The 19,058-nt window shown below is 41.6% G+C and overlaps 1 protein-coding gene across 1 annotated transcript in view; it reads right to left on the bottom strand.

Moving 5' to 3' along the window:
• LOC128612961 (ryanodine receptor 3) overlaps positions 1-19,058 on the bottom strand; it is a 232,833-nt gene that overhangs the window by 147,029 nt on the left and 66,746 nt on the right. Inside the window, exons 3-8 of the mRNA XM_053633452.1 lie at positions 17,859-17,960; positions 15,110-15,184; positions 14,593-14,671; positions 13,875-13,987; positions 12,284-12,383; positions 4,456-4,549 (exon numbers count right to left, since the gene is read on the bottom strand). Of these exons, the coding sequence (XP_053489427.1) occupies positions 4,456-4,549; positions 12,284-12,383; positions 13,875-13,987; positions 14,593-14,671; positions 15,110-15,184; positions 17,859-17,960 (563 nt within the window). The remainder of the gene's footprint in view (positions 1-4,455; positions 4,550-12,283; positions 12,384-13,874; positions 13,988-14,592; positions 14,672-15,109; positions 15,185-17,858; positions 17,961-19,058) is intronic.

Genomic DNA, 19,058 nt, shown 5'->3' with positions numbered 1-19,058 from the left:
CAATAAGGATTATATTTCAGTTTGGTGGAAAAAGGGGATGGTGTGCTGGATTTGCTGGATTTAGTAACTGAAGGACAGTCTTAGAATCAAAATTAGCAGGTTTTAAACCAACAGTGTTGGTAACATACATTTTGACTACATTACAGTGAGCAAAAAAAAAAAACATGGAGATGCATGGGTATTTACACTATATTGCCAAACGGTTGTGAACATCTGACCATCATACCCATATGTGCTTTCTGAACAACCCATTTATGATTTTGGAATATAGCTGTGCAGATTTGCCCATTCAGCCACAAAAGCATTAGTGAGGTCAGGCACTGATGTTGGGTGAGGAGGAATGGATTCCGCAGTCAGCTCAGTGGGGCTGCCATCAGAACTATGTGCAGGCTAGTCAAATTCTTCCACTTCATCCTTGGTAATTCATGTCTTCATGTACTCAGGGGCTGGGCCCTGTAGTTCCAGTGTAATTGCAAATGAAATTGAAATGCTATAGTATCTAAAGACATCCTATACAACTGTGTCTAAAACGCAGTGAGGCCCACATATGGGTGTGATGGTCAGGTTTCCACAAACCTTTGACCATATAGTGTAATTCAGCAATTCGTTCTGCCCCATACAAACAGGTGTAGATTTAGGTAGACTTGGTACTAGGGACACGTCAATCTATCAGGAAAGATCCTAAATTTTAGCCCTGTAATCAAAATGATTGTTCCCTTTCAAAGGGAACTTCGACATTGCATTTAGCATAACAGTATGGGAAGCTTGCACGCATGACCGGTATCTGAAGCTTGTGTAAAATCATGGCTCTACTTATAGGCCTGCCATGATCAGGTGATGTGGCAATTAAGCGCGTCGCATGATATATATATATATGGCACCTGTGAACCACGCCGCCAGCCTTATTATCTTCAACGAGACTGAATGTCTGTTGTTTGTGTGACAAAAAACACTTCATTTCTACTCTATATTTTCTCAAAATCTCTAAACTTTTCTATCTCTAGAGAAAAGAGAGGGAAAGAATGAGCAAGAAAGAATTCAGAAAGTGTGTTACGCCTTGCTCCCGTTTCATCACGGGAGGAGACGGACACGCTTTCTGTGTGAAGTGTTTGGGCATAGAGCATGCGACAGCAGCCCTCGAGGGGTCTGTCTGTCAGCATTGTGAACATTTCACAATTAGGTAGCTCCGCTCTCGGCTCGCTCTCCTCTCATCCGAAGGGAGTTGGGTTTCAGATCCTCACAGATCTGGGCCAGCTGCTGCCGAGGCAGCCAGCCGGCTAAGGTCGTGGGGTTCTCGTATGGATTTGGAAGAGGAGCCGGAGGCGAGCTCTGCTCTATCTCTTGCCCTGTCTTTCGGGTCCGGCTCTCTGCCTGACTTTGGAGCTCGCGTCGCGACTCCTCCTTCCCCTATGGAAAGCCAAAACACCTTCGCCGACTCCGAGTAGTCCGAGTAGTCGGTAGAGGGTGCCATTGCACCAAAAACTCCCTTTTTTTTTCCAGAAGTGCATGATGACATATCACGCTTCTGGAGAAAACCATACACTAGCCATGTTTATAACCCCGCGACATCTGATTACTCAGCCATCATGGGGAGTGAGCAGCACGGCTATTTAGCGATGCCAAAGGTTGAGGAGGCGCTTGCGAGCTACCTCTCTCCTACAACGGCAGGTAATTTAGGGGGGCCAACTTTACCTTCTAAGCCATGTAAGGCCACCTCGGCGTTGGTGGGCAAGGCCTATGCGGCAGCGGGTCTTGCTTGTGGGTCACTGCATACAATGGCAGTGTTGCAGGCCTGTCAAGCAGACCTGCTGAGTGAACTCGATACTGGGGAGGGAATTGGGCGTCACAGATTTATCTCTCCGGGTGACCAAACAAATGGCCTGTCATATCGGCCATTCAATGGGTGGCCTGGTTGTGGTGGAGAGGCACCTATGGCTCAACCTCTCAGGGATGGGGGACAAAGATAAGGTCTCCTTGCTGAATGCCCCTGTTAAACCTTCCAGCCTGTTTGGCGGCGCAGTTAATGCCATCGCTGACAGGTTTCGCGAGGCAAAACAGCAAACGGCGGTGTTCAGCCAGTTCCTTCCTCGTTGTGTCGAGTTCACCCGGGCATCCATGAGTGGACCCCGGGCCAGTGCTAGTGCGAGGGAGGCGCAGAAGGCGAGTGTGGCAGCCCGCCTCCCCCCGCAGAGAGCCAGGGGGACCGGGCGGCCACAGTCACAGCCTGCTAAGAGGCCCGATCTAAGAATGATCATAAAAGCAAAGCAGGCAAGGAAGGAACGGTCCTGATGGGCCATGGAGGGACGTATCAGGGGACATGAGGTTGTTAGGACACTGTAGGGCTTGCCCTGGCCAAGGCCATCCCACATTTTTAGCCTTCTCTGGTCAGCGAGCTGTCAAAGCAGCGCATCTCTAATTGGATAGTGGAAGCAATCTCTATGGCTTACGAGGCGCACAGTCTCGCCACGCCTCAGGGCATAAGAGCTCATTCCACTAGGGTGGTCGCCTCCTCGAAGGCTTTGTCCAAAGGGGTATCCTTGCAGGATGTGTGTGCTGCTGCAGGATGGTCTACGCCACACACATTCATTCATTATTACAGCCTGGATATTCATTCCACCCTGGGCTCGAGTGTCTTGCAGTGACCCTCGGGCTTGGGTCTTTTTGAACAGGCCGTACCCTCGGTATGACGGAGTGGGTATTCCTGTTCCCATACTGTTATGCTAAATGCAACGTCAAAGTTCCCTTTGAAAGGGAACGTCGGGGTTACACATGTAACCCTGTTCCCTGAGAAGGGAACAAGATGTTGCATAGCTTTGTCATACCAGGGCAGGCCTGTGAATTGCGTCTTCGCTTAGATAATAGGGGCTGGCAGTGTGGTTCACAGGTGCCATATATATATCATGCAACGCGCTTAATTGCTACGTTACCTGATCATGGCAGGCCTATAAGTAGAGGCATGATTTTACACAAGCTTCAGATACCGGTCACACGCGCAAGGGTCGCTTCCCATACTGTTATGCTAAATGCATAAAATGTTACATGCGTAACCCTGACGTTTTGTTTCAGTATTTAATCTACATGTGTGTACAGTCACAAACAAATGCCATACATAAGCCATATTCACGTTTTAACCAAAACATTACATTGGATACAAATGTTTATAGAGTTAACTACTTAACCACAATTTTATCTCCTCCTAAACACATTTTACCTTACAAGTTTGTATCTTCCAACTTTCAAGCCAACTTTATGCCTATGCAGTCCGTCTTCACACTTATTTTTCACCTACAGGTAAAATACACAGTGGGGAAGTTTCACTCCTTTGACAGAGTGGTCCCTTTCCGCTGTCACTTCACCAGTCTGCCTTTGTTGAACAATTGATGGATTATTCATTCACTCAACCACCCATTCAGGTTGATCTATATTTATATCTCATCTATAATTTAAAAATAGTAGAATAGTGAATAGTAGCTTTGTGCCAGATGTGCTAAGCTCCCAATTTGTAAGTATCATTAGGCTGCATTCTGCACTAAAAACCTGTGTGCTATGTACAAAGTTGCAATTACAATTACAAACATGCAAAGTGTGCTTCTCTCCCTCATACATATTCAATTGAGGGAAAATCTCATAACAAGTGGGATGCTGGTACAATAAAACGGTAAAATAATGGTTAATTGCAGGTGATTACATATTCCGTTTAATGTACTAAATTTTGACCAATTAGTGGTTGCCAGTTTTGTGCATGTTTTTTTATCCACCTTAATATAAGATGTAAATTGGTGAAATGCATGTTTTACATGCTTTATAAGTAATAAGAAATATTTTTTCTGCAGAATTGTTCTACTTTTGAACTTCCAGCACAGGTTTTCTTATACATTCTCAGTTTGTACTTAGGACAAAATATGTAATAATACAAGACTATTTAAGAAGCTTAGTAAATAACTATTTAGTGAAACTCTTTTGGTACTGCTGTCGACTGGGCCATATTTGTGACACAGATATGGCAACCCTAGTCATAGCACCTGGCCAAACATGGCCCTATGATTAGGCAAGATGTCTGATTGCCACACAGTCGCTGTTCACTTATGTAAAAGCTTATGATTCATCAAGGCCCTCTGAACAGCTCTGAATTGTCAGATCACTCACACTGAAGAAAAAGAAAAGCTCAAACAACAGAACAATTTTTTTCATCGAATATAAATTTTTAAAAATGTTTTTCATTAGAATGCTCATGTTAGCTAATAATCATCTACTGATGATGCAGTAATTTAATCATCTGTGGGCTTTATTAGTGAATAGGACATTGCTAGACAGAAACTGCTAAAACAAATTACCTTTCTTCCAAATAACAAATTGGGGTTTATTCTGACACCATGAGTCACAAGTTCATGTTCACATGTCATCATTTACATATCCAGTCTCTTCAGCAATCAGCAATGCGGTCTAAATTCTTACCTCTGCTGTTCCTCACTCTGATCTGAGCCCGGGATCGTCAAAACCTCATCATGCCCATGGAACAAACGCATCACATGACCACCAAGGAGATATCCTATACAACAAAAGGGGAAGCTGCTGACCAGAGAAGGAACCCATTCTAGCAGTGGACTTCTGTATAAACTAGATATGAATACAAACTTCCAGTGACTACATAGAATCAGACTGTCCATACCAATAAAATCCACTGAAATAACCCCCATCCTCCCCAATCACCTCCATGTTGCTACATTTGTGCATTTGCTCTTTGTATTTGCTCACTGGGATTTTAGTTTCAATTAGGTTTGTGTGATGTTTATTTTTCCCACCTTGCAATTTTTTTTTGTCATAGTCGCCCAGAGACAATAGCCTAAATGAGCATTTCCATTATTATAGGTTTAAGGAGAGTATGGGAGGTTGATGTGATCAAATCAGCTGTGCAGTACTGAACTGCAGCAGAAATTGTGAAAACTCATCTGAATGGTAGATTTTTAGATGGTTCTGAAATAATGTTCAGTAAACAGTACATAAATAACAGTATAATGTATTTTGAATATTATCTTTTTTAAATGAGTTGTCTGATGTCCACACAGCTGACATTTTCACCATTAATCTGCTTCCCAAAGTGTGTCAAAAATTCTGAGTGCTGAAGAGCCGTGTATAGTATTTCGTCCATTTCTAATTACGTACAGTGCTGTGAACAAGAATTTGTGTGGTATTTGGATTTCTTCTGTTTTTGTATATTTACATTTACATTTACATTTTTTCATTTAGCAGACACTTTTATCCAAAGCGACTTACAATTACAAGACAAACGATATATCAAGCATAGAACAATACAAATAGTGCTAGCATGCAGAATTTATAATTGAGTTCTGGAGAAGCAAAGTGCGCAGAGTAGAGTTGTAAGAGAAGAGTAAGTTTTTTTTTGTTTTTTGGGGGTTTTTTTTACACAATGTGGGGTTGGTATTTTAGGGTTTGTTTAAGTGCTCATGGAAGCGGTGGGTCTTTAGCTGTTTTTTAAAAATAGTGACAGATTCTGCGGTCTGGATTGAGGTTGGAAATTCATTCCACCACTGAAGAACAGTTAGTTTGAAGGTTCTGGAAAAGGACCTTGAGCCAAGCTGAGTAGGCACTACTAAGCATCTGTTGTTAACCGATCACAGATTGCATGAGGGAACCAAAGCCTCAAGGAGAGTGTTGAGGTAGGGGGGTGCTATTGCAGACAAGGTCTTGTACATGAGCATCAAGGCCTTGAATTTGATATGGGCAGCTACAGGAAGCCAGTGGAGGAAGATGAATGGGTGCGACATGGGTTCTTTTTGGGCTGGTTGAAGACTAGGCATGCTGCTGCATTCTGAGTCATTTGAAGGGGTTTGATGGAGCTGGCTGGGAGTCCAGAGAGTATATATTTCATACTAATTTGTTTCAGAACTTAAAACGAAATCTAACATAAAACAAAGGCAACCTGAGTAAACACAAAATAACGTTTTAGATGATAATGTTATTTATTAAAGCAAAAAAAAATATCCAATACCAACTTAGCCTGTGTGAAAATGTATCTGCCCCCATAGTTACTAATTCCCAAATCTATGAAACTGCATTCAAAATGGGGTTCAGCTGGACTAGACACAACTTGGCCTCATTACTGACAGCCCTGTTCAATCAAATAGAACTTTTTCAACAGAATGAAGTTGGTTAAAAGGTTTTAGCCAGTAACACACTATGCCAAAGTTGAAAGAAATTCCAGAAATTATGAAGAAGAAGGTGATTATAATACATCAGTCTGGGAAGGGTTATAAAGCTATTTCAAAGATACTGGGACTCCAAAGAACCACAGTGAGAGCCATTATCTCCAAATGGAAAAACTCAGCACAGTAGTGAACCTTCCCAGATGTGCCCGACCTTCCAAAATTCCTGCAAGAGCACAGCAACAACTCATCCAGGAAGTCACAAAAGAGCCAAGGACACCATCAAAGACCTACAGGCCTCTCTTACATCAATAAAGACACTGGGAAAAAATGGCATCCATGGAAGAGTGGCGAGGCGAAAACCACTGCTAACCCAGAAGAACATTAAGGCTCGTCTGAATTTTGCCAAAACACACCTTGATGATCCTCAAACCTTTTGGGAGAATGTTCTGTGGACTAATGAGTCGAAAGTGGAACTGTTTGGATGATAGTGGTTCCTTTATGTCTGGTGTAAGCCAAACACAAAATTAAAAAAAAAGAACATCATAGCTACAATCAAGCATTGTGGTGGAAGTGTGATGGTGTGGGGATGTTTTGCCACTTCAGGGCCTCGGCAACTTGCAATAACGGAGGGAATCATTAATTCGGTTCTCTACCAGAAAATCCTAAAGGAGAATGTCCGGTCTTCAGTCCATAAGTTGAAACTCAAGCGCAACTGGATTATGCAGCAACACAATGATTCAAAGCACAGGCATAAGTCCTAGAAGTAAGTGAAAGGCTCCAGTTATCAGAAGCATTTGGTTGCTAAAGGCGGCACAACCAGATTTTAAATTTAAGGGGGCAATTAGTTTTTCACATGGGTGATAGGTGCTGAATAAGTTTTTTTTTTTGCTGAAATAAAAAATAATAAATAAATAGAAACTGTTTTGTATGTTTACTCAGTTTGCCTTTGTTTTATGTTGTATTTTGTTTGAAGATCTAAAACTATTTATTATGAGATATACACAAAAATGTCTGGGTTATGCATGTAACCCTGTTCCCTGAGAAGGGAACGAGACATTGCGTGAGCTCCACGCTGTGGGAAGTGCCCTCAAGCGTGACCGGCATCTGAAGCTTGTGTAACATCATGTCTATTTATAGGCCTGCTGTCGTCAGGTGATGTGGCAATTAAGCATGTCACATGATATAAAAACGGTAAACGTGAACCACGCCATCAGCCTCTATTTTCTGAAGTGAAGATGCAATTCACAGGCATGTCCCAGTATGACAAAGCTAAGCAATGTTCTGTTCTCAGGGAACAAGGTTACATTGTCATTCCCACAGTGTGGAGCTCATACAAAGTTGAGTTCCCTTTGAAAGAGACTTATGCCACTGGCCGGAGTGGTGGATTAACCCTAGGAACGGTGGAGGGTGGAAAGCCTGCAATACTACAGGCTGGGCAGCAGACGTAGGCACTTCAGGAATATAATCCGGCCTAGGATATAGGAAGGCCTTGGCTAAATAGGGGCAAAGTCAAGGCAGGAAGGGGCAACAGAGAGAGCTTGTAGATCTCCTACTCACTTGAGAGATACTAGGGCCAGCAGAAGAGCTACCTTTAGAGTCAGAAGCTTCCCTGAGGCACCTGAATGGGGCACCTGACAAACCTTCCAGGGCCACAGAAAGGTCCCAGGAAGGAATGCGTGGTCTGCAGATGGGCCTCAGTTAGAGGATGTCACCTCAGAGAGGCTCCATCAATAGGGGCATGGCTGACCGAAATGGCGGCCACGTAGACCTTGATTGAAGATGGCCCCAATCCTGCTAAGAAATGTCCTCGTTAGAACTCCAGGACTGTAGCTATTACTCAGTTCACTGGGTCTAGCTGACGTTCTTCACACCACGAGACAAAAAAGTTGCCACTTGAGCGCATACAATTTCCTCGTGGATGGTGCTCTACAACCTCAGTTGCAAGACCAAAATCTATGAGTTGGTGCCCCTCAGGGGCCAGACCCACAGTTTTGGCTGGCCAAAATGGTGGACACGTAGACCCTGATGTAGAAGGAGCCAACCCTGCTGAGAAACGTCCTTGTAAGAACTCCAGGACTGTAGCTATTGCGCAGTTCACTGGGTCTAACTGACATTCCTCACACCATGAGACAAAAAGTCGCCACTTGAGCACATACAATTTCTTCGTGGATGATGCTCTAGCATTCAACATCTATGAGCTGGTGACCCTCAGGGGCCAGACCCACAGTTTCCATAGTTCCCACCGAGGGTGATAAATCAACCCTCTTGCTTGATACAGTAGATGGACGTGAATCTCCCAAGGAGTGCCGTCCAGCAGGGATATTATCTCTGAGAACCATATTCAAGCTGGCCAATAAGGTACTATTAGCAGCAGACGTAGACAGTCTTGGCGAACTCTCGCTCAAACTTATGGGAGTAGAGCGATCATGGGAAAAGTGTACAGATGTGACTTCGGCCACGGGTGCACCACGGCGTCCAGCCCCACTGGTGCGGGAAGAGTGTGGGCGAACCACTGCGGGTAGGTGAACACATTCACTTCCACTTGGTCGAACCTCTGCCATATGGACTCCACCACTTGTGGCTGGAGCCTCCAATCCCTGGGCCTCAGCCGCTGCCTCAACAGGATATCTGCCCCCACATTCCAGTTGCCCAGAATGTACACTGCACTCACTGACAAAAATTTTCCCTCTGTACAGAGAAGAATTAGTTGTGCCTGCCTGAACAGGGGGCACGAACATAATCCTCCCTGGTGGTTGATATATGAGACCACTGCTCTGTTGTCTGTCACAACTAATACATGGTGACCTCTCAATTGAGAAGAAATAATTTCAGTGCTAGAAACAAGGCCCGCATTTGTAAGCGATTTATATGCCACTCCAGATGAGGGCCAATCCAGAGACCGTGAGCTGGACAGCCATCTAAGACCGGGCCCCTGCATGTGAGAGAGGTGTCTGTCATTACCATCTTACTCTCAGAGGTTTCATCCTCAGACAAAACCCCTGAAACTTTCAGCCACCAGTGAAACGGTCTCATGTGCAATAGGCCCGACGGTATGACGGCTGCTGCTGCCATAAGCCCCAACAGTCTCTCATAGAGACTGGAGGGGATGCCCAGATCCAGGGCAATGCTCAATATTTATAGGATTGACCCTACACATATTGGGTATTGAAAAGCCCTCATCATAGTAGAATCCCTATAACCCCTAGAAAAGTTGTCCTCTGCACTTGAGAAAGCATACTTTTATTTAGGATCAACCTGAGCCCCAAGCTCATCATGTGGGCAAGAACAACATCTCGATGTTCCAGTTCCCTGGATCATGCTAGTCCAGGTAGATTAGTACACGGAAACCCTGGAGTCTCAATGGAGCCAGAACAGCATCCATGCACTTTGTGAAGCTGTGAGGAGATAAAGCTAACCTGAAGGGAAAAACTCGAAATTGGTATGCATTGCCTCCAAACACAAACCTCTGGATATTCCTGTGACTGGGCAATATTTCTATGTGGAAATATGCACCTTTTAGGTCTATCATCACAAACCAGTCCTCAAAATGAATTTGTGGAACAAAAGTTTGAGGATCAGCATCTTGAACCTGTACGTTCGAAGAGTATGGTTCAGATGATGCAGATCTAAAATTAGCCTCATACTCCCATCTTTTTTGTGGACCATGAAATAACGGCTGTAAGAAACCTCCCTCCTTCAGGGAACAGGGTACATGTTCTATGGCCCCTTTGTCCAAGAGGGAACTTCCATCCTGCACTAACGTCAGGCTCTGCTCTGTGCTGACTACTGTGGCGGGCACAACTCTGAACTGTGGGGGTCGAGCTCTGAAATGGACCCAGTAACCCTTTTCTATGGTAGACAGAACCCATGGATACACACGTGGCAGTAGTTTCCACACTGCCAGATGGTCTTTTAGTGACGTTAACTTTTCCACATTCTATTGGAGGGAAAGCATCAGATTTTCGTCGCCCTGTGACAGCTCACTGACCAGAGAACACAGAAAACTTGGGACAGCCTTGGCTAGGGGAGGCCCTACAGTAGAACTGGGGGCTAACTACCCTTCCAACCTCATGTCCCCTGATACGTCTTTCTGCGTCCCTCAGGACCGCTCCTTCTTTGTCAGCTTGGCCTTTATGATCATTCTCAGATCAGGCCTATTATCAGGCTGCGCCTGTGGCCACCCGGTTCCCCTGGCTTTCCGTGGGGGGAGACGGGCATCCACACTCGCCTTCGGTGCCTCCCTCATGCTACCGCTGGCCCGGGTTCCACACGGGGATGACAGGGTGTACTCGACACAACGGGGAAGGAACTAGCTGAATGCTGCCATATTTCAAGCTCACTCACCAGGTCTGCTTAAGCCAGCCCCCATAAATTACCTGCCATCGATGGAGAGAGGTAGCTCACAAGCGCCTCCTCCACCTTCGGCATAAATAATAATGAATAATCAGACATTGCGGTGTTATAAATATGGGATATGTAAGGTTTTCCCCAGAAGCGTGATATTTTGTCATTCATTTCTGGAAAAAAGGGGAGTTTTCCGCAGTGTGAGGGAGATTTATTTTTACTGGGGAGAAAAAAAAGCTCATCCAGACTTAGTAATCACTTCAAGTAGCTATTTATATGCTTGAGAGCTGCTCTCCATTTTTGGCACACCCTTCTGGCTCCTCGGAGTCAGAGAGGAATTATTAATATTATTTTTTTTGGCTTTCAATAGCAGAAGGAGGAGTTGCGACGCGAGCTTCAAAATCCTGCAGAGAGCTGGACCCATAAGACAGAGCAAGAGACAGAGCAGCACTCGTCTCCAGCTCCTTTTCCAGATCATACGAGATCCCCAATACCTGAACTGGCTGGCTGCCTCAGCATCGGCCAGCCCAGATCCGTGAGGCTCTGAAACCCAACTCCTTTCAGTCGCGAAGAGAGTAAGCTGCAAGCGGAGCTGCCTAATTGTAAAGCGTTCACAATGTGCACAGTCAGACCTCTTGAGGGCTGCCCTTGCATGCTCCAATCCTAGACACTTTACACAGAAAGTGTGTCCGTCCTCCCCCATGATGAAATGGGAGCAATGCGTAACACACTTCCTGAATTCTCTCTCACTCATAATTTTCTCTTTTTTTTTAAATGGACAGAAAAGTAAATAGTAAATAAATGTTTTTTTTTGTTTTTTTTAAAGATAGAGAGGAAATGAAGAGTCTTTTTGCGAGCGTTATACAAACGGCCGACATGCAGTCTCACTGAAGATAATAAGGCTGATGGCGTGGTTCACAGGTGCTGTTTTTAAATCACGCAGCTCGCTTAATTACAACGTCACCTGATTGCGGCAGGCCTATAAATAGGCATGATGTTTAACAAGCTTCCGAGCACATGCGAGGGCGCTTCCCACAGTGTGGAGCTCACACAAATTTGAGTTCCCTTTGAAAGGGAACAGAAGAAAACAAATATAAGAAACAGAAAAATTACTCTTAGACAGCACTGTATCATCACCATTAACACTGTTTATAAAGTAATAGATTTGACACTTTGTTGCAGACCTATTTAGTTTTATTAGGTCAAAAACTTTGTCCTTTTCTCTTTTTCAGCAAAAACAAAAAGTGCAATTTTTTAAACATTTCTGGAGGAAGGTTTTCAATGTATATAGTGTATATAATGTTACCGATGTTAAATACACAATATACTTGTGTAATGATAGCTAAGTAGAACATAAAATGATAAATTATATTTCATAATAGTAATTGTATTTCAATAATAAACTCAAGACAGTCTCCATTTACTTTGACAGAAAACAAGGGCACCCACACGAGTTTACATATGACATGGGGAAAGGGATGTGTCTTTCAGACAGTAACATTTAAAAATCATTCCAAAATCATGTCAGTGAACTTATCTCCCATTTTATTAGGCTCTTTTGGCCTATTTGTGACTGACTACTAGTGTAGTCTGCTGTTAATTACAGAGCGTCTACACAAAATGTCCTAAGGTTTGGCAGATCTGGTAATATGATCTCAGTAAATGTCACTGGATATCATGGTTGCTATGATTAAATCATTATATTGCACAAGCCTAGTTTCAATTGAAGCACACACATAATGCTTTAGTTAAACAGAATGTTTATACTGCACCTTCCTCCACACTGCTGCCTGAACAGGTGGGATGGACATTCCACAGAGTCTGCATGAAAGATGCATCCACCTGAATGTTGCCATTGGAGATGGACAGGTGCTAGAAACAGTGGAGAAATCAGTTACCATGGTAATACATAAATATTCTCATAAACGCTTACAACATAGGAGTAGGGTTCTTCAAAGAATTTTAGCTTTAAGCATAAACTCTGTCTTAATAGTGTTTCAGAAATGTGTACTTGATGTAAACTGTTTTATATATATATATATATATATATATATATATATATATATATATATATATATATATATATATATATATATATAGTATTATAAAAGATGTTAATCAGTGATTTTTCCTTTATAATCTGACCTGTCAAGGCTCCAGTCACCAATAAATACAGGTGTGATACAAATACAAAGAGTGTACTACTAAATTTTTTATCCATGTAAATATTATAATGTACAGTACTGTGCAAAAGTTTTAGGCACTATATTTTTAGTATAAACTTTGTTATACATTTTTTACTTTATGACTTTATTTTATGACATTGTGAAGTCAGTACAAAAATCATTTTAGATTCCCAAACATTAGTTTTCTAGCACAAAATTAAATGTTACAGAAAAATGTTTGTATGTCAGTAAAGAAAGCAGCATATTATGTAAGATACCACTTTTCAGACAAAAAACACAATGAAAGCTGCTGGGCTTTGCTGCAAAAATAAGAAGCAAGTACGGCAGTCAAAGTCCCCAGAAGAACTGCGGCTGGTTCTGCAAGATTGTTACGACACGGCGAAATCGGCACGGCAGCTCACAAAGTGTAGTGCTGCCCAGGGACGTGGCGGAGGAGGACTACACTTCCCAGTCATACCCGCGCTCAAGTTCGCCAGAGTTCTAATCACAAACACCTGCAAACACCTGAGGTTATATAAGGGCCTCCCTAGCATTAGCCGCTTGCGAAGTAACCGCTCAGCAGCCTCGTCTCTGTTTGTCTACAAAGCCGATTTCATTATAAGTGTTTTCCCTGGTGCTCGACTTCATGCTTGTCTCTCACTACGCTTTTGCCTACACCCCTGATACACAGCTTACCTGTTCGGTTCCGACTCGATTCTCGTTCTGGACTCTTCCTCACGTCATCTCTCCGCTCGCCCGCGCTTGTCTCCGTCTACGCTCCATAACAAAGATGCTCAATAAAATTCACCAGCTCATTTACTTATAAAACTGTACTAATTGTACCGGACACTACTATTTTTATTATTTCTTTATTTTTGTCACACCAAATATTGATTTCGTTTCATTTACTACTTTTTAAATGTAGAAAAAAAATCCATTATTTTGAAGGCATCTTTGCTCTACAGCATTTCTTTGCATATACCGAAGACTTTTGCACAGTACTGCAGCTTAGTTGATAATGTACCTCCTCCCACTCTCCAGACCATGGGTGTATGTCCAAGTATACGCATATGGCCAAAACCCCCATGGCTGAAACTGCCAGTGCTTTGACAGAGTATATTACAGTGGACATGGGGTAATGAGGCAATTCTTATGTGATCCTGGGTTGAGTTATACATGTTACACAGTGTTTACTCACTAAATAGCGCTCAGATGATACACTGACAAGAATAAGGTCATCACCAATACGAACTTTCTCCCCCTCTGATCTCTGCTTGGAAGCAGGATGGATAGTCCACCAACAAGCTTCACCTGTAGAAGGATATACATATGTGTTTGTCTCACTATCCTTGTGAGGCACCTTCCACTGACATACTTATTAATTCAGCTATACCTAAATCTAACTGATCGGATCAGCAGTAGTGTTCAGCGGCCTAATCTGTAATAGTTAATAGCTGGCTAGCTGTCACTACCTGCTTCAGTGAAATTTAGATTACTCAAACACACACACTGACTCAAACACACATGCCCACAAATTTTTGTAATTCTATATTTGTGGAGTATTTCCATTAACATGACTTACTTGACCCCATAGAGAGATAACCGTGAACCACCCCCCCCCCCCCCCCCCAGTCCCTTATGAAGTGTGTACAGGACGTATGAAGAGCAGTATAAACAGAAATTGTCAAAAAGGGTCCGAAAACAAAAGGGTAGCATGTTTACAACAAAAAGTTAAAGGTTCAATAAGTAATGTTGTCATATCTTTTCCAAAAACTTGAGAAAACATCCAAGTTTAAAAATTGCTGCCCACTTTGATTTTCAAGCTAATATGACATGCTATACATTACACACTAATAATAAAAAGGTGGCTTGTATGAACAAAAAATAAATAAAGTGAAAAATCTTTGAACGCTTGCCTGTCGAGTCCTCCTGAAGTCCAACATCAAAAGACAACTTATCTGTCAGAGACCTGGATGTCTTTAAACATGTCAGATACTGCAAGAAGGAATAGTAAATTTACATAAGAAAGTCAATTTAATTTATGAAGCACATTTAAATCATTACATGTTGACCAAAGTACCAACCATACTGTTGCCATAATAATAATAATATTAATCAACATGCACTCTACAGGAATACGATTACCGTTGCTATTTATAGTTTGTCATCAGTGGAATGGAAGGATATCTATATGGTTAACTAAGGTGTGTCTAATTAAGTGGATGTAAGAATACTGTACACAGTGCTTCACAAAACCACCCCCTTCCTCCCAAAACGAAGCTGTACCTGACACAATCGAACACAACAGTACACCTAATAAACTGACTACCAGGTTAAAATATAGACAACTAGAAAGTACACACAAATGACTGTTTGCAGATGCTAGGAAACGAAGGAATAAAAAGGAAAGAAAGAGATGCTGCTATTCCTCACCATTCTACTGAACGAGTGTCGCAGGAGGATAGCATGTCCATACAGTAGTGTTCTGTGTCCACCTCCATGGGCTGCCTTTGTGGATTTAGCAGGGTGTTAGACATCATTATAAGGACTTAAAATATTAAAGCAGTGGCTCCAGTCCAGGAGACATTTCTGTTTTCCATGCTCTAACACACTGGCCTCTAATGAAATCCTTAATAATTACCTCAACAGAGTTTCCCCAAAAGCATTGCACAATGCTTGGTGTTAAATGGTAGTGCAAGCAGCATCTTCAACATTGCTCTCTACTAGTTAAGGTTATCTTAAACCTATAATGATTTTTGGGAAACTGGGTTCTGATGATGTGTGTGTTAGAAAACAATATGGTGCACAGGACAGCCACTGCTTTAGTGTATGACAAAGAAATACTGTAGACATTGCGGTTCTGCATTCTCTCACATAAGAGATAGATAACTCTTATGTGCAGTGAGCAAGCAACGCATTCCTATGGATGCTCTCAAACAAAAATTGAGGAAAGAGTTACATGATAACAGATTATTTAGTACAAACAAAAGAAAATACCTTTGTTTGAACACTGCATTTCAATTTTAAAGCATCTCATTAACTTTGTGCACATACCATATGTAAGCACATTTTAGTAATGCATGCATACATACCAATGGCATTTCACATGTGTTCTCTCAGTATAAAGATTGAGATTAAGGTTTAATTAGAGGAGATTTCTGTACTCATTCCTACACGTCAAGAGATACTCACCTTTCTAATGAGCTTCTACCGATGGCAATGAAATAACAGAGGCAAATGTTATATTGAGCTACCACCTAAAATATTTTTTTTTTAATGGTGAAACTGAGACAGTTTGTCTATTGTATTAACACGAAGCCTAAAAATGAATTTTTAATCAAATATTATGGCTGTTTGCTTTCTAGTGATCACTGTTTATTTAATCATTTAATCGTTTACCTTGTTGAACCTTGAGGAAGATGGGCTATAACAGCAGAAGACCACATCAGGTTCAACTTTTGTCAGCTAAGAACAATGTACAGTGGGCACAGGCTTACTAAAACTGGCCCCTCATTGTATGTTTTTTGTTCTTGTATAAACTATAGAGACAGACATGATCTGAAGCTCTTGACCTGTATCTGCATTGTTTTGTGCATTTCAACGCTGCCATGCAATTAGCTGATTGCATAATTGCATGAATGAGCAGGGGTACATGTGCTTCTTTTAAAGTGGCCAGTCAGTGTTCATGTCCAGTTTGACTATAATAAAAAATAATATACTGTATAAATGCTGTAATGGTCCTCAGTGACCTAACAGGTGGTAAATTGACCAATTACAGATAATTGGTCAAAACATCTTCTGAAGCCCCAGTGGTCTGAGGTTCTGCCATCACCATGAGTAAATGCAGCACATTTGAGTCTGTCAGTCCATACAGAGTTCCACTTTAAGAAAGCCTGCCCCAGATGGCAGATTGGCACAAAGGCAGATACAAGAAAAAATCACTGCCCACGTGATGTGGCCAAAGGCCATCAGGTTCACAAGCACCACTTGGGGCACTGGGGTTTATATTAAAACATCATTAGTGAAATGTATTTTTAAAAAATAGGGTTTCAAAATTTTTTCAAAAGAAATTGCTAGAAGACATTATAGATGTCATTGCTAGATGTGAGCTGAAATGAAGACTGAGAACATCAGCAGAAACAAGAAGTTCTATTTTATTTATGCGCACTAAACAGTTATGCAAAAATTAAATCATACTGCCAGGTATTATTGTGTTGTTCCACCTCACTAAACAGGCTGTAGCTGACATAAGGATTGAAAATGTAGAGAAAAATGAAACCAGACACTTTCATTTTAAGCTGTTTTGTTAAAAATTGCTCTGTAAAGATTGGTCTTGTTTTTGCTCTTGTTTCACAAGAGCAGCAGAGTATGAGCCATTGTCACCAATGCACACCTCAGCTAAAAACAACCGAACAGAAAATAATGGATTACATAGCTTTAATTAGCACACACTAAGATAGTAGAGGATCATAAAATGGTTATGGACTTGTGGAAGAACTCATCTCAGTATATCTTGAGTATATAAAAATCCTTTACAGTAAGAAAGCACAAAGACCAGACATAATTATAATAAATAATTATTTCTCCATTCCCTTTTGAGGTTATCTGTTACTCCTCTTTCAGTTGTGCCCATATTAATATCCAATAATTCAACTTACAACAGCTATGCTATATTCATCTAGAATAACTAAGTACAGAGTATAACGCATCATGACACAGTAAAATATTAGTTAGTTTATATCTTGAAGCTATACCCAACATGTGCTGTTAAATAAAAATGTCAGGCTAAAGCAAAATTTTAGTCATGACAGAGGAACAATAGTACTTCTGTCACAGCTGTTGTAAATTTAAACACAATTTAAAATAGAAGCTTGTGTTAAAAAAAAAAATGTTAAAGTGAACATCCATGAAATTGAGTTCAAACACATGGGACAATGTCGAAGTTAGGAAACTACCAATACAATAGCTTTAATCGATACAAATACAAAATAACTGTAATTGGCTGCCAATAACAACTATTTAAAAAATCAAAATAAAACCAGAGCAACTGTACAAATTTCATAGATTTACAAAGTAGTGTGAAGTTTAAATGAAACTATAGATCATTAAGAAAACTCTAATAGATTTCTGACAATACATAAAGGTACACAGAGGTGTGAACTAATTGATGTTTTGTACTCACTTCATTATTTTCCCCAGTTTTGGCCAGCATCTCTTGCAGTGCCCGTACAGACAGTGACTGCTCCAGCACAAAGTTACATATGCACAGATCTGGAGGGACATACTGAGAGAGAGAGAGAGAGAGAGAGAGAGAGAGAGAGAGAGAGAGAGAGAGAGAGAGCAATTAGTCACTGCTTCTTTTAAGCCCAAAAAGTATTCTTCAGAAAGCATTTCCATTATAAATTTCTAATATAATGTTTAATTATTACAAGCAAGAGAGAGCACCAGTGTACTTTAAATACCACCTAAAATAATGGCCAACAAATTATGAAAAGTGCAGTAATTGGACACACAGACACAGACTGACGGACATGCCAGCCAGCCAGCCAGACAGACAGACATTATATTTCAATGAACAATAGCCCTGACTCAAGAGGAAGACTCAAATAACTGTATTACATGTAGAAGTGGGATACAGGGCACAAGTGTGTCATATGTGTTTTATTGTGCGTAACCCAGATATCATAGTTTGCACAGACTGGACTGCACTGTCATTTGGACTGCATAGACATCACTATTAGAGCATGCCTGTGGGTGCATGAATTTATGTTGGAAGAAGTAAGGAGGTAATGCAAAATCTAGGTTCAGGATAGAAATGAATGGATTCTCAAGTTATACTTCAATTGATTAAAAGCCTCTTAAGTGTAGACCCAGCTAAGGCATGGTACATATCAGTGCTGCACAGTATAACCATGATTAGGAAAATGAGAATGATCTGGGGCATCCTGTAACTCAGTCAGAGGGCAAGGCTGTGGGACAGGCCATTACAGAACAATTCTTCATTACCTAATGAATGTATGTTATTATTCAAACACTACACATTAAACAGTGGCCACAGTCTTTATTTGGCCATTTGTGGCATTTTAGCAGACACTCTAATCCAGAGCAATTTACATTTATCTCATTTATACTACTGAGCATTTGAGATAATGGCCTTCATCAGTGGCCCAGAAAGGGCAGATTGACAGTGCTGGGATTTGAAATCACAACCTTCCAATCAGAAGTCCAGCATCTTAATCACTAAGCTACCACTGCCCCACATGGTCAAATTCTCAGTAGTTCAGAGTTTGTTTAAAATACTGCTTTACCTCTGAGGTCAGCCTGGTATGCCTACAGGTGGAGATCCTAGGTTGGCAGGAAATCTATTATTGTATACCCTGTG

This window comes from Ictalurus furcatus, chromosome 9, assembly GCF_023375685.1.
Source record: "Ictalurus furcatus strain D&B chromosome 9, Billie_1.0, whole genome shotgun sequence".
NCBI lineage: Eukaryota > Metazoa > Chordata > Actinopteri > Siluriformes > Ictaluridae > Ictalurus > Ictalurus furcatus.
Note: the sequence above shows the minus strand (reverse complement) of the source record. Positions and strands in the feature narration are given on the sequence as shown.